The 15,439-nt window shown below is 41.4% G+C and overlaps 2 protein-coding genes across 2 annotated transcripts; both read left to right on the top strand.

The window, feature by feature from the left end:
* The first annotated feature begins 941 nt into the window (after nt 1-941).
* On the top strand, nt 942-6,542 carry fam161b (FAM161 centrosomal protein B). The gene is made up of 8 exons (XM_076108288.1): nt 942-1,446; nt 1,525-2,027; nt 3,012-3,322; nt 4,912-5,030; nt 5,156-5,323; nt 5,436-5,535; nt 5,623-5,795; nt 6,009-6,542. The coding sequence occupies exons 1-8, from the start codon at nt 1,247-1,249 to the stop codon at nt 6,088-6,090; spliced, it is 1,656 nt and encodes a 551-aa protein (XP_075964403.1). The 5' UTR covers nt 942-1,246; the 3' UTR covers nt 6,091-6,542.
* A 2,309-nt stretch (nt 6,543-8,851) lies between these two features.
* On the top strand, nt 8,852-10,499 carry ngb (neuroglobin). The gene is made up of 4 exons (XM_076108584.1): nt 8,852-8,949; nt 9,693-9,801; nt 9,910-10,029; nt 10,139-10,499. Exons 1-4 carry the CDS (start codon nt 8,852-8,854, stop codon nt 10,289-10,291), a joined length of 480 nt encoding a protein of 159 aa, XP_075964699.1. The 3' UTR covers nt 10,292-10,499.
* The last annotated feature ends 4,940 nt before the right edge of the window (nt 10,500-15,439 follow it).

The following is a 15,439-nucleotide window of genomic DNA, read 5'->3' as shown; positions in this document are numbered from 1 at the left end:
TTCCGGGTTTCGTGTCCAATCACAGAAGACGATGCTGCTTCTGTCCACGCGCAGTGCTCATGCTGCCGGCGGCGACACGGATGTGTGAGTGTAAGTACAACACGCTTGCTTCGGTGTAGTACTCTGTAATACTCAACTTTATGTCAACAGACAGAATAAGATGTAATGTATTTTGTCAGCAGACAGCTTTAGTGAACTTAAGTTCCGTTTGGAAGAAGACGACGAGAAACTCTTCCTAAAACGCGTCTGAATTACCAGGTCTGCTGCTCGTTATTACTTTCATCATTTAATCATTTTGCTTTTCAGTTGCAGGAACTCGAGAGGTTTGTATAGAAGTACAATAGTGAAGTAAAGGAATATATTAGCTACAACTAAACACGTGTCCGTAACCCGACATCACACGACACACCTTATGTTGATGTCTGGTTACCTTGGTAACCCGTTTACACGCACCGGATGTGGTGTTGTAAGTTTGATGTGTTTGAAGTTGTATTAATTATTAGCAAGCTTTTAAAATACATTGATTGCTCATTTCAATTAATGTAATAATCATTTAAAACGACAGAAAATTGTTAAAACATGTAATGAAATAGTGAAAATGTCATTCAATTTTGAATGAATTAATACATGTATAATTACATTCTAAATATATTCAAATTCAAACAGCTGGAACCAGGTGTTTTTTTTGCCATAAATGAACAATCAATTATCAAAATTTTTGGCAATTAATTTTCTGTCCACCATTTAATCAATTCGTTGGCTAATCATTTCTGAGCTATTTAAGATGTTGTTTAGCTGCTCAATTTAAGAAAATGTACAGAGAACAAATAATTGGACAATGTGAAATTTTGTAAGTTGTTTTTGTTGAGTTTTCTGTCATTGTGTGTGTGTGTGTGTGTGTGTGTGTGTGTGTGTGTGTGTGTGTGAGTGTGTGTGTGTGTGTGTTTTGATGTGTGTTCACATTGAAGGTATTGGCAGACCATGTATTTTTCTCTACGTCTGCTTATTTTCCATCATGCATCATATTCAATCACACTTTATTATTTTGTGTAAAATTTGTCCTGGAATTGTATGCTGAAATAAAAAAAACAACAACGAAATAACTAATTAACAGTTAACTTTCCATTGATAGACAAATAGATGAATTGATTAAGCATTTCAGCGCTAACTAAAAACAAAACAACTATTTGTTTACAGGAATAGAACACCTTTCACAGCTTTTTTTCGTGTCACAAGTCAGAGAAATATGCCAAAGCTGGAGACCTTGGAAGCAGATGGACTCAGGTCAGAGTTAATGCTTCAGCAGCACCTGAAGGCCCTGAGTGAGGCCCTCAGGCAGCAGCTGCAGGAGATAGAAACAAGACAGAAAGAGGAGCTTGAGAGGAGGATTCATCAGAACTCTCTACTGTCAACAGAGTCCGGTGATCAAAATATACATCAGGCCAAGTAGGTTTCTTATGTCTTTTATGTTTGGTCATAATTATAACATATCAATTTTCTTAAAGATCTTTACTGTTTTTTAAGACCTGTAGGAATGAGGAGATCCACCTCCACATCTGCCCTGACCTCAGACAAAAAGACTTCGCAGCGTCCCAGACAGTCAGAGAGCCCCAAATTATCTTCAAAGTGGAAGAATTGTTCGGACAGAGTTCCCGTGCTCACTCCTGCCACGACTCAACAATGTGAGCGGTTTGCTTTATCTAAGACAACGCAGAGGAGCAAAGAGGAGGAGGCTGAGGCCGAGTGTCAGAGGAAGTTCTGCGCTCGCCCAGTGCCCCGCCACGTCTTTCAGCCCCGCTATCAGGAGATGATGGAGCTGAGAGAGAAGGAGAGGAACCAGGGGCATAAGCAGAGGAGGGACTTCTTGCTCTCCATTCAAACACCTTTCAGTTTCCAGGAGAGAGAAAAGGAGAAAAGGGAGAAGCTGATAACAATGTCGAACCAAGTCTCGCACAAAAACAAGGCTGCTACCGTTAGGAAACCTCCTCAAAAAGAGGCGACAGACGCGTCACATTCTGAGCTAAAAGGTGGGTTTACTTTTCTGATGGAATGATGCTGGAAAGTGTTTAGTATGATAGTTGGCATTGATGTGAAAATACGGAGAGATCAGACTCTTTGTAACATAACTTTGTGTCATTTTACAGAACAGAATATAGGCCAATGGTTCATACTTTCATTTGGCTTGTGACTCTTTTATTTGTGACTTGTGACCCCCGTCATAAGTAGCACATGTCAGTGAGGTGTGAGCAGTTCAACCAAAGACTGATGCTTCCCTCTCAGATGGTTCCACCTTTAATGTTTTTAGATGCCTGAATAGTGTCACAAAATATGGAAACCACACATGACGCTTAAAAGTGAGCAATCAGTTCATTACTGATGTGTGAACATGACAGGAGCAAGAAAACAAAGATGAACCAACCAAGTGACGTAGAGAGGAAAGAGAGACTGCCTGCCAGTCACACAGGTGTCAGTCATTACTATAACGAGAGACTCCTCACAACTTGTTAATCATCCCCCAACGCTTCAGATTTTTCTTGGGCCCCTTTAGGGGTCCTGACACGTTGGGAATCACTGGTAGTCAGTCAATATAATATATGTACTGATTTTCAAAATTGATAGTAGCTTCTGTGCTGTAGAAACAAGACTTCCTAATAAACATTTACAAATACATTATGTTATTAGGTATTTTTCTTGTTATGCTCCTGAAATTCATAGTTCAATTTGATACGATGATGTCACAAAGGTGTGCCTGACAATGTGTATTTTTAAATCACAGTAACAGTCAGCCATAATGATATGAAGCAGTGTACCCGATCAATTTAGACCAATTCAATGGTGGCTTCTCGGTGGCCTGTACACAAACAAAAGCAGTGCTTTGTTCTAAAAAAAAAAAAAGACACACTTTATTTGTATCATGTCATTTTGGGTGCATGTATATACAGTACGTGTGTTGCACTTTATGCAGTGACATGATTTCATCTTTCACATCAACTAATTGTTATTTTGTCCAGACCAGGAGCTTTGCAGTCAAGTCCCCACTCAGACAACAGTGCGACGTATGAATCCTACTGTGTCTGGCAGCCCGAAACTTCGCGCTGCTGAGCGCACCAGGAAGGAAAAGTTGGGCTTCCTGGATGAGAAGCCCAGCTTCCAGCCAAAAATCATCCATCAGGTTCCAGATTTCAGAAGGCTGCACAAAGCCCTGCAGACAGAGGCGCTGAGGAAATCACAGAGTAAAGATGGGATCAAATGTCAGCCCTTCTCTCTGAGGACATCAGCTCTGCCTGCCAGGCGAAGTAGGATGAGCCCTGAAAACACACAGGTAAGACCTTTCCTTTACCACACACCTGTTTGTTGACTATAAGAATATGTTAAAATGGTTGCATTAGTTGTTGTTTTTCAGTTGCTATTATGCATTCATTCACTTTTTGTGTAGTTTGGTTTTAGTTAAATGTAATGCTTTGATATTCTTTTTGTATATTTCATTAATATTGCATCAATAAAATGTAAGAATAAGTCAGAGTCGGTGTCTCTGGAGGAATTACATAAGAAGAGATCCGGGACTCTAAAGCACCCGGCCCAGATGGCTGGCTTCACATTTTAGTTTTCCACTACTATGTTTGACGCATGGCTTGAGAGACATCCACCACCACCCTTCTCTTTCCTTAAGGCTGATAGGAAACCACCAGCCTTCCTTAAAGCCTTGAATGTTCTAGATGACAAACAGTGTTGATTACCTAAAGCATTGCTTGTCCGTATCACTTTGATTGCACCACATGTACGATAACTGGCATAATTATGATATTTACATGCAGTTTTTGCCATCTGTACAACATTCTGTCATATATTACTGTCGTCCCTCAACACTCAGAAGTTTATTTACAATGTGACAAAGGACATTGTACTTTCTACTCTTGTGTCTTTGGGAGTAATTTACTTGATGGTTCGAGATTTATTGTATGGGTTAAGTCCTTGTGTGGCATATGTGTTATTTTTGAGGCCGTTCAGACCGGTCCCCTTAGTTGTGGAACTGTGAAGCTTTTTAAAATATGTACAATGGGCCCTCTTCAGAGAGCGAAAAGCCTTCTCCTTTCAACAGTTGTATTTCAAACTTTCAAACCCCATCATATATCAAGCTCAGCTCAAGCCCCATTTCGACAGTGCCGGATATTTTCCTCATTTCATGCAGGAATATAAGACCATCTCTACATATGTTCATAGAACATTTGTTGGGTTCACACGAGGGCTTCACACGAGGGCATTACAGAGTAACAATAATTATAAACAGTAATTAAATACGAATAACAGTAATTCACTCTAATCCAAAGTGGTAGAATGAACTTTGTAATCAGCGAATGTTACTTCCTGTCATCCTTTCATATGTTTTCTGGCTCTGCCCAAAATTATACAATTCCCAGAGATCTATTTTATGAACCATGCCAGACATTTCTGGGTAAATTCATCTGATTTAACTTATCCTTTATATAGATATATTACGCCTTGTTGCTAAAGGTGTGGCACGTAAAAAAGCTACTGTAGATAAGTAGTCACATTATTTGTAGATTATAGTCTAGCATCTGTGAATGTTGAAGTGTTTTGTATTGATTGTTTTTACAGTAATTGTTGACAAACAAAAACTGAAAATTACATTTGAAAAAGAAAGAATTAAATAAATTAACCACACAATTAATTAATTTATTGACAGGTCTTTCTCCCGCAGTACTTTTATTTTTCACACAAATGCATATAAATATAAGTTTTTCATGAAACTACTGCTAAACTGCTACTCTAAGTCGTGCTGTGTCATCGGACAGAACACTTTGTATCTCCGTCACATCCTCACTGCACGGATTTAGCAAATCTATATAAAGGCATCCATAATAAAATGTTAACTATCCCCATCATTTTCAGGTTCCAAAAGTAAGTAATCTCAGCAGAAGCAAGTCACTTGGTGCCTTAACATCACTGTCTGCAAACACACTCCCCACATACATCACAGATGCTGTGAGGAAGCGCAGCATGGCCATCAGGTGACTTGTATCTTTTTGCCATGGCTTTAGAACAATAGACAGTGTTTTTTTTTCTTCCTCTTTATTGTTTCTACACAGTAAATAGTTGAATCCTCTGACATGCAAAATATGTTTTACCTTCACAGAAAGTCAATGGAGATGAGGGACAGCAAGAATCAAGAGAGTGCCGACTGGCTGAGGAAGTACCAGATGCGATCCCAGGCCATGAAGAAGACAGTCTCACTCCATGCGAGGTTGCTTGACCCACACAGCAGCTTGAAAGCCGCGTATAATGACAAACTACAGCAACATCGGTGAGTACTGGTCAAGTGAGGCCGTTCATTCTCCAACCTTTTGCAACTCGCCTCACAACGACCACAAACGACTTCCGCAGTAGCTCAAGCTATAATCTTCTCCGACATGCAGGAAGGCTGACCAACAAAGGACGAGAGAGTACATGAGGGAGTTACGGGATATGAAGGCACGAGTTGGCGAACGGCCTTTTTTGTTCGAACAGGTGAAGCAGGTGAGTGACATGGCGAGCTGAGAAGATTACATCACACTGTAAATGACGTGCCCCTCCAGTGTAACTTTGACTTTTTCTTCATGGCAGAAAAATGCAAAGGCTCAAGCAGAGCAGACATACAGGGACAAGCTGAAGAAAGCCGGCTTAAAGGAGCTGTTTGTTGAAGAAAATGGAGAAGCTGTTGAAGGAACATCGTCATCATTCAGCTCTGACGAGGATACAGACAAGCGCCACAGCACTGAGAATCACATTTGCAGCAGGTATGTAGAATCTTTAGCCAGTGGGTCCGGTACAATTATGAATAGCACTGGTGCTGGAGAGCCAAGGACTTCTTGTGGTTTGGTCATACTACATTACATAATTTTCTGAGCTTGCCATGCAGTCTCTAGTGAAGAAAGATAAATACTGTAGCCAAGTAAAAGATCAATGTAATTACAATATAGCCATTTTCTAACCCAACATGTCTGATTTAGGGAAGAAAATGTAGACGACGGGGAGAAAATTGAAGATGTGGAAGAGAAGAGCGTGAAGTCCAAAGGGGAGGAAATGCCATGATCAAAAAGGTTCCGGCGGTAGAGGGTTTTTTTATGGCCTCTCCACTAGAAAACAACACGGTCCTCCAAAATGATTCATGTCACGGCTAACTATTCCCACCGAGCATTTGATAGTTTAAGATGTGCAACTGCAAATTATGAAATGACAAAAAATCTGGACGTGACAATCTCTGCAAACTATGTGTGTTTATAAGTAATTCATGTTTTATGTGATTTGAATATATATGTATATTTTTGTTTCATGGCAACACTTTTGCTCGGGAATATGAACACTGTAATTTAGAGGATGATGAACACTTGGTTACCAGGATGAACAGTTCAAAAACAAAATGAGAACTCCAGCTGAGACCACTGTGTCTGTAAAGTTAATTTGTGTTTTACGTACTTAAACTCAAGAATCTTCCGATAGCCATAAAAAAATAAATAGTTACACTTTTACTGTGAAAACTGTAATCTGTTTTTGCTCTTAGTGGTTTTTTTCTTTGGCTGTTGAAAAGAACACATAAATGTATATATTTTAATGGGTCAGGTCCCGTAAGGACAACAAGCGTCTGACATGGGCCTTTCTCAGATGCTTGGGTTAAAGTTCCCAGTTATTTCTTCAGCCACACAGCCACCTAAATAAACAGCCCTCACTGTGCAAATGCATTCACAGAGACCGGTTCAGTGGTCCGCTCCAAGCCTATATGGACCCACATCAAATACACTTAAACACTGGCCTGCACTGTAAGCTTGTGCTTAGGCAACTGACTTCCAGGAATCCTAAAAAATGAATGTCTGAATATATATATATAATCATAATAAAAAATGCAGTCATGGAGACCATACATACCATATGGTTACTTTTTTTTAGGCCACTGTGTTATGCATTGAAGACATAGAGGGCAATGTTTGCATGACTTCAGAAACACATCATAAAAAGTGAAGTGTCTCGTCTGACGGTAACACGATTGAAGGCGTAGTTTGAATTATAGTTTAAAAGAGTCCAATGTGTTACGTAAAATTACAATTTGGTGCTGCCGGACAGATGTTTAAAAAGATAATTGAAGTTGAAACGCCAAAATGTTGCCATATAGTACCTAAAGATGCATCAAGAGTCCCTTCCTGAGATCCCAAACGTCACACGGTGAAGCTTCAAGGGCTCCATCTTGGCACGTTGTCATGGGAACAGTTTATCCCTCCGCTCTCTGCCTTGTCGTCCCTCAGGAGGATGCTGCGCACCTCTGATTTCCCCCCGGTGCACGGCTGAAAACCAGGCAAATCTCTCCCAACCTTTTAGATAATATCTGAGTGAGACGTGTATCCAAACAAGCTGCAGTGCCTCCGATGTGTGCGGAAGCCGAGAGAGGCAACAGACGCATCTCATTTAGATTAATGAGAGGCTGAGCACTTCACCGCCGAATCTTCTGATCACACTGTTTGAGGAGTGGCTCTACTTTAGCAGATGAGCAATGTAATTTCACCAAGGTGGTGCGTTCAGGGCTTTTATTATTCCAACCGCTGTAAGATGTAAAGATTCACACACATTTGAAATCGTGTGAGTGCATGGGTTGCACATGTAGGCGGCTGAAGACGCACCCTAGAATAGATGATACAGGCCTCACTGCCACAATGTCAGCCAATTCCTAAGCCTCACATTTCCCATGTCTGCTTTCTCCCCCTGACATATACTTACTCTCTTGACATTTCACATCCTGCTACTCACCCCTGTCCTGCTGTAACCCCTGTGTTCCCGCCGTTCTCCATCACCTCACCTGCCCTGCTCACCTGTTACCGCTGCCCCATCAGCCCAGTAGTTTATGTACTGGCCCACTTCATTCCCCAGCAGATTATCTGTATACTTCCTTTTTAGCAGTCCAGCCATTTTCTCTGCCTTCTGGACTCCTGCTCTCTAACCTGATCCCCTTTTGGATGAGTTTGCCTGATCTCCCCTGCCTGTCTTCTTTTGACTTTTGCCTGTTTTTGACCTTGGGTAAACATCAGCAATTGGACTGCATTAAATACCACAGTTGTATTCTGTTTATTCTGTCGTTCATCTTTATTTCTTGTATATTTAAATTCTCTTGATTTTAAATATGCAGAGTTGTGTGCATGTATATCCTCTGTATGTTTTTAGTCCTCGGTTCACCTGCAGGAGGAGCTGTGGCTCGCTGCAGCCTCTCTGGAGCAGAAGAGAGAGATCCCTCTTTTTCTCCTTCAGTGGCATGACAAATATCCCCAGTGCTGGAGAGAGAGCATATCAAGAGGCAAACGAGAAGGGGAGAGAGATAGCAGCCAGCGTGACAGATAAGAGCGTGGCAGAACTCGTGGGGCTGGGGAAAGAGAGAGCAAGTGCACCACAGTGTCAGGCAAGGCTGCTGCCTGCACACACACAAACACTCACACACACACACATACACACACACGCACGCACGCACACACACACACACGCACACACGCACAGGCAGACCCCTCAGCCCGGCTGCACCAGAAGAAGTTCAGAGAGAAGACTGACCTTAAGAAGGTACAGTATGTTTGTGCATCTCTAGCCTAGGAATCATATCTCCTGCAGTTGTGTCCCCCCCTTCTTTAGATCTGAAACATTACTAACAAATCAGCTGCACTCACTTGATGCTCCACTTTATTTTCCAGGTGGGTTGGCGGACGTTTCGTCTGTGGATTAACTTGAATATCACGGCTTGCCTTAAACTGAGCCCTCTTGTAGAGGAGTTGTGTGTTTCCGCTCTAGAAGAACTTGCCGCGTGTTTACAGCCTGAGGGAGGATGGAGAAGCTGTCAGGGAAGGACAAGGAGCTGGTACGAGGCAGCTGGGAGAGCCTGGGCAAGAACAAAATTCCTCATGGTGTCATCATGTTTTCCAGGTAACGTATGACACAAATCAGCATGATTGAAATGGAATTAAGACAGTAAAGTGAGATGTAAGAGAAGAAAATATTGCTATTCTGTGCAGTCATCCTTTCATCAACATTAATTCAAATTCTTTAACACTTAAACCAAATGTAATAGTATCTGTTGTTGTTGTTGTTGTTGCTGTTTTTTGTGTTGAGAAGATTTGTGCTTAGACTTTTGAAGTCTATGGTCTTGGGATGCGTCTGAAATGCCATTTTCTTGTGTTTATACAAAGGAGAAAAACTGAAATATGGGATTTGTTCTGGTAATTTTTCAGACACCCAGTTTTTAATATTGCAAATACATAAATATCGCAATACTTTCATCAGTGGGACATAGGCTCAATCTCTTACGCTTATTGGCGATAGATAGACATAACAGACATTTAAATCAGTGTCTTCAAGATGCCACTTTGTAAACTGTGTTGTCAAGAATATGTACATGTGAATATATGTAACACAGGTGTGGAGAGAGACTCAAGCTAGATCCTTCGCTGCACACTTTCAACATGCAGGGACCGGAAGCTTGACTTGTTGCTTGGCGACAGACTGCAATAATCCACAATTTACTTTGAGACAGCTGCCGCTAAATAGACTAGCAAGAGAGATTTTTAGATGTATGATTTATAGATTGATTTTGTGTCTGTGTGAATGCTTGTCAACCCACGCCGTGTGTGTACACACCTATAGAACAGTGTGGTATTTGTCTGTGGTAGACTGTTTGAGCTGGACCCGACACTCCTCACTCTTTTCCACTACACTACAAGCTGTGGCTCCACACAAGACTGCCTCTCCAGCCCCGAGTTCCTGGATCATGTCACCAAGGTGAGCTCCGTTCACCACAGTCACCGCTACGAGTACAGAGTTCGCTCTTGTGCACAGTTGAGAACACTCTCCGCATGTGTATTTGTCTCTGTGCACGGCATCCTATAGGTGATGCTTGTGATCGATGCAGCAGTCAGCCATCTGGACGACCTGCACTCCTTGGAGGACTTTCTGCTCAACCTGGGGAGGAAGCATCAGGCTGTGGGAGTCAACACGCAGTCATTTGCTGTAGGACCAACATTTCATAGTACAACTCTCAAAAAGTAGTTTCACAAGTTAATGAGCTGTTAAAAGAAAAGTGTTTTTTTTCTTGTGTGTTTGTTTTGGACTTCTTAAGATGGTGGGTGAGTCCCTTCTCTACATGCTGCAGTGCAGTCTGGGCCAGGCCTACACGGCACCGCTGCGTCAAGCCTGGCTCAACATGTACAGCATCGTGGTAGCAGCGATGAGCCGAGGATGGGCCAAGAACGGGGAGGACAAGGCCGACTGAGGCGCACTGCGGTAGCTGCTGAGCAAGTCGCTGTCAAATCACTCAACATGGTTGCCATGGAATAAGGTTGTGTAACTTGCAGCATTGTGGCTTTGGCTGCTGTACATTTGCTCTTGGCTTGGCGTAGCGAATGTACGGTGTGGTTACACTTTACAATCGGATCGACCAATCGCAGAGTTTCTTTTCTTTGCTGTGGATGTTTAGCTACCAGACGAGGCTGCTGTACAGCTGTTCTGAGCCGGCTTGCTTTGGACCTTCTAGGTCTGGAGCTGTAATCTGAGCGCCTCACACTGAGAAAAAGCAACAAGGGTAACTGTTGAGTCTCTTTGTATATAATGGCTTTGATATATCTACTCAAATAACACTGGCTGTAGTGGTCTTTTGATGTATCTTAAAAGAGTTGCACAATTGTGAAACACTAGATATTATATTTAGGCATCACAAACTACTCAAACTGTGATGGTTACTGTGGCCAGCGTGGCAGCTCTCGATCTAACTGGAACACAGTGATTCTGTACACAACACGTTAAAAGGTTTGGGACAAAGCAATGTGATTATACAAAAGAGAGTCCCATCACCTTAATCACAATCATACTGTGTTTTCTATTGATATTACACATCATTACAACTACGTTTGTGTGTGACTTTGTTATCTAACATTTAACCTATTGATCAAAACATATTTTCAATAGATACTGACAAGAACTGTTACACTCTCTGATAGGTCTCCTCAGCGATCTATGACTGTTAAGGCGTCCATGTGCACCTTACTCAACATGGTGTGTGACGCTCTCCTCGGTAGAGGTTGTGATTACTTCAATAGGCTTCAGCTGACTGTTAAACTACAACTAATAGACTGTTAACTCTTTACTTTAGAGTGAAGGGCATCTTTGGGGAATTATAACATCTTTGTTCTTGGCTATCAGTTTCTAGTCATTGTTAGTGTAAAGTAGTTTTCTTGTGCCGTAGTCGCTTATCTTAGTAGTGCTTATTAACTGTATTTTTGTGGCTACAAACGAAGCATTACCTCAGCTTTAGAGGTGAGGGTGAGCAGAGTGGCTTGTGTTTTTCCAGCACATGGAAAGTGGGGCTGGAAGTGAATATTTATTTTGGATTATGACACAAAGACACACGGAATTGATGATGATGTTTTTTCCTTTTAATTGCTTAACACAGAACAAATAATGCAGATACTGTGTGTTGTCACTGTCCAATATGTGTGTGTGTGTTATTATTATTGCTGACATAACACTGTATGTATCATCCATAGCTGTTGTTGACATTCATGGTCATAATGCCAAGTAACTTAGCAACAGTGCGCCAAGTATTAGATAATAACACCATACAACTGTAAATCCAAGCTGCTGATATGTGGTTATTATCGCTTTAGTCTGAGTTTACATTTACAAAGTTTATTTTTATATTCTGAAATGTATGTGTTGTTAAAGAGCATTGTTTTGTTTTTTTCAAATGTGACATACAGTATATCCTCCAGATGTATTACCTTGTGTGGGTTTCATTTAATCAAAATAATAGACTATCATCAACTTCTAAATGTACAGTCCTTACAGAAAATGACACAAGTTGAGTTTTCTATTGAACTGTTTTATCCCTGCATCGTCTGTTCAGTCTGTACAGGTGTAATGTTTATTAACTGATTGTGTACGTGGTGTATTGATAGTGATTTATTTCTTAGTATCAGTACACAGCCCTATGCAGGTTGTTCTTCACATCTCTGTTTTCAATTACCCGACATTAGGTCTTTTTAGCAGGCATGACTGGTAACTGGAATGTTATCCTTTTAACATCCAGCTCTGTACATATTGGGTGTGTCACTGTCTACCTCATCATTATCAGCTGCTATTGAACAGCGATGACTTCACCTAGTTATCCTTCAACCAAAAAACGCACAGTATTATTACAGTTAATGCAAGCAAGCACTCTTTGTAAACTGGATTCCATCCTAAACAAAACATGTTGTGTGCTTATTTGAGACTAAATAAAGTGATCTTCTGTGGATATTTTACTGCTGAACGAGGTCAGTGTGTTTTCCTCTCGCTCTCAGATTGTTTGTCAAAGAACGATGATGGTTACAACACAATGTTCAGCGTTTGAAATCAATCATACGATGACTTGCTCCCCACTGACAGCCCATCTCCGAGTGTTACATAAGATCCAAGCGCCGAATGGCTGATAGCCCTCGGCTACAGAGACGAGCCCACTTACTCATGCAACTGCACAATGTCACATCAAGATTGTTCACAGAATTTGTAATAATTGACATGATGGTCTTTGCAATCTGGACAGATTTTTTTTTTTTTTTTTTTTTTTTAAATTTTCATCCAAAAACAAGTTAAATCCTTATTGATGTTTGCACGTGCTCCTGCTTTAAATATCAATATGCGTGTGTGTCCTGTAGGTGAAGCCATAGCAATGAGAAGAAGGCTGGCCGATGTAATGAGTTATCTGATTACACAGGGCTCATTTCTCTCGTACACACAATTTGCCTGTATCATTGTAAAAGTCACATCCGTGAGCTGGCTGTCTGTTCTGCTGTTGAAGCGGTGGCTGACATGGCCTTAATCTGTCTCTCTGCACTCCACACAGCATCCCTACTCTCTCTGTCAAACTGTTTATGTTGGCTCCGTGCTCCATGTCTCGCTTCGGCCTAGAGAACAACGCTGAGTTGTCTAGTCACTGGGCTTCATGGAGACTGTCCTGACCTCCGCTCAGGTCACCAACCAATGGTTAGATTGCAGCGCTGCTAACTAAAACACACAGAGTGTTTATTTACCTCGTGGTAATTCATTAATCGCTGCCTATAGTTCGACGGGCTCACCTTGTAGTGTGTACGAGGATTTGCTCTGTGGGCTGTCGTCGTCTGGAGAGGAGTTTGTGGGAAAAAGTAACACACATTATTTTTAGAAAGTCTGCAATGTGTTTTGGAATGAAGGGGTAGTGAACGTTGTCATGGCAACTGTTAGGTGATGGTGGTCCAGAGTCGTATATATATATATATATGTGTGTGTGTGTGTGTGTGTGTGTGCATTTGTTTTGTATGAAGGAGGAAAGCAAGACATTGCAATGCTCAGTCACTCACTCATCCTAAATGATCCTGTGGAGAGGAGAGAGAAGTGGACAATGCGTGCACGCTCAGGCTAACACGGTTCGCTCTGATAGCTGCTGGAGCAACACAAGCCTGCCAAGCAACAGGGAGAACGAGCGGTCTGTCACTTCCCACTTCAAGTACAACCAGTTAAAGGATACCATAGGATTCATATATTTTCTGATTGTCAATCAAAATCCCATGACAAATCGCTAAAAAAGAAAATATATATAAATATAGTTTCATTACTCTGTAATGTCCCAAAACTGTAGTTTTTAGCAAATGTAACTCAAACCAGAGTAAATTGTGTATTGATTAATACACATTTGGTGTTTTACAGCTTACACAGGAGGTGTTTCAGCTGCATTTTCAGTCGGCCATCTCATGCGAGTCTTAGAGAACATATACACTTCTATTTGAATCTATGCGGCCATCAACACAGGTCGCATAACAGCATGTGTATTGCACATGCTATTTGTGCTCAAACGCGACCAGAAGTGCATTCCAATGCTTCAAGTCTTACTTTCTTCCATTTTCTGCGTGCACCTACAGTGATTGTGTAATTGGTTCTGAGCACTGCCAAAAAAGCGGGTGACCTGCACTCGATACTGTGCCTGAATGCATCTTGTGTGGACACAGATGGAGGACTGAAACTGCTGCTCTGCTAACATGCTGCTTTTGCTATGGGGGCTGCGTGGACATTATGTAAATGTCCTGCATAACCTGGTATGCTGCATTAGATTACTGTTCTAGACACCTACTTGGATATAACGATGAAGCAATTTATACATGAGAGTTTTTGATTCAATAAAGTAAGGCCCCCCCCCCCCCCAGTGAAACATTGTTTACAAAACAATCTCAACAGATTGAAACTTGAGAACAGAACGTTTACAAGGTCATGGATTAATTTACCATCTCATCTTTTATGCTAACATGGAAATTTTAAATTTAAAACTGGGAAAAATCCGTCTGCTGAGGATTGTGAGGTGTGATCAGAAGCTCTTGCATATAGCTACTAAATGAAAAGAGTAAGATATACTCGGGGAGATAAAAAGTTCAAAGTTATCAACACAATTGCAACTACTTTGAGCCCAAATCTTATGTAAATACTAAACAACACCAACTTATTAAGCAACATTTGCATGCTGAAACGAACCCATATGGGAGTGACAATATGTCTGCTGCAGGAGGTAGAGACATTTTCTATTCTAAGCATCTGGGCAGGAGTCAAGGAGCGACAGGCCGCGCACCCAGAGGAATTCACCTTTCACTGAGAAGCACGCTCTCAGCAGTTGCCACGGGTGACAGGGGAAATGTTCGGGACTTTTCTTTCGTAACGCGCAGCAACGAAGAAGCACTGCATATAATGGCAGCCATGTAATGCTGTTTTTCTTACAAACCCTTTTATTGCTGAAAAAATGACATCCATCCAGTCAGTATGATCAACTTACTACAGAACCTCTTCTCCATCTACCAGTGGCTCTATGGTGCTACCACTACCAATGTGGTTTGGATAAAAGCAGATGCTCGTACAGTTAATTGCCACATCCATCCTAAGATGTGGTTTCAGGGATCAATGAGGCCTCTAGTATGTACTGAGGCTTGTCCCGAGGCTAGTTTGTATGCAGGCGCACTGCTTCCAACACTAAGCTAACATGCACTGAATTCATTAGTGGCCTCGCCCCTCTTAAATGAGAACTCCTTTTCTGTGATTATCTTTGGAGAGACGTGATCAAAGGAATCACGGTCATCTGTGGTGCATTTTGTCAGACTTAAGAGGAATAGTTAGGCATTTTGGGAAACATGCTCATTTTCTATATTCCAGAGAGTTAGATGAGAAGATTGATACTACAATCTTCTCATCTAACTCACGGCAAAAAAAGACAATAACCACAATTTTCCGAATTCAAACTATTTCTTTAAATTGTCTGACGTTAATCCTAAACCAGTAATGCATGCAATATATCCTTTAGCACATGTCCTGATGGCATCATGTGCACATTCACTCTTGCACTACTGCTAACCACATGAAATGTCACTCC

Source organism: Anarhichas minor, unplaced genomic scaffold (genome assembly GCF_050575085.1).
Source record: "Anarhichas minor isolate MPS153535 unplaced genomic scaffold, ASM5057508v1 ptg000040l, whole genome shotgun sequence".
Lineage (NCBI taxonomy): Eukaryota > Metazoa > Chordata > Actinopteri > Perciformes > Anarhichadidae > Anarhichas > Anarhichas minor.
This window is presented reverse-complemented; position numbering and strand designations above follow the sequence as displayed.

Excerpts from the sequence above, each read along its gene's own strand:
- ngb (XM_076108584.1), top strand. The coding sequence starts at position 8,852 with ATGGAGAAGCTGTCAGGGAAGGACAAGGAGCTGGTACGAGGCAGCTGG. Across the intron at positions 9,802-9,909 it reads TCCTGGATCATGTCACCAAG|GTGATGCTTGTGATCGATGC; the intron begins GTGAGCTCCGTT and ends GGCATCCTATAG. Across the intron at positions 10,030-10,138 it reads TCAACACGCAGTCATTTGCT|ATGGTGGGTGAGTCCCTTCT; the intron begins GTAGGACCAACA and ends GGACTTCTTAAG.
- fam161b (XM_076108288.1), top strand. The coding sequence starts at position 1,247 with ATGCCAAAGCTGGAGACCTTGGAAGCAGATGGACTCAGGTCAGAGTTA. Across the intron at positions 5,031-5,155 it reads AAGCGCAGCATGGCCATCAG|AAAGTCAATGGAGATGAGGG; the intron begins GTGACTTGTATC and ends TTACCTTCACAG. Across the intron at positions 5,536-5,622 it reads TGTTCGAACAGGTGAAGCAG|AAAAATGCAAAGGCTCAAGC; the intron begins GTGAGTGACATG and ends TCTTCATGGCAG.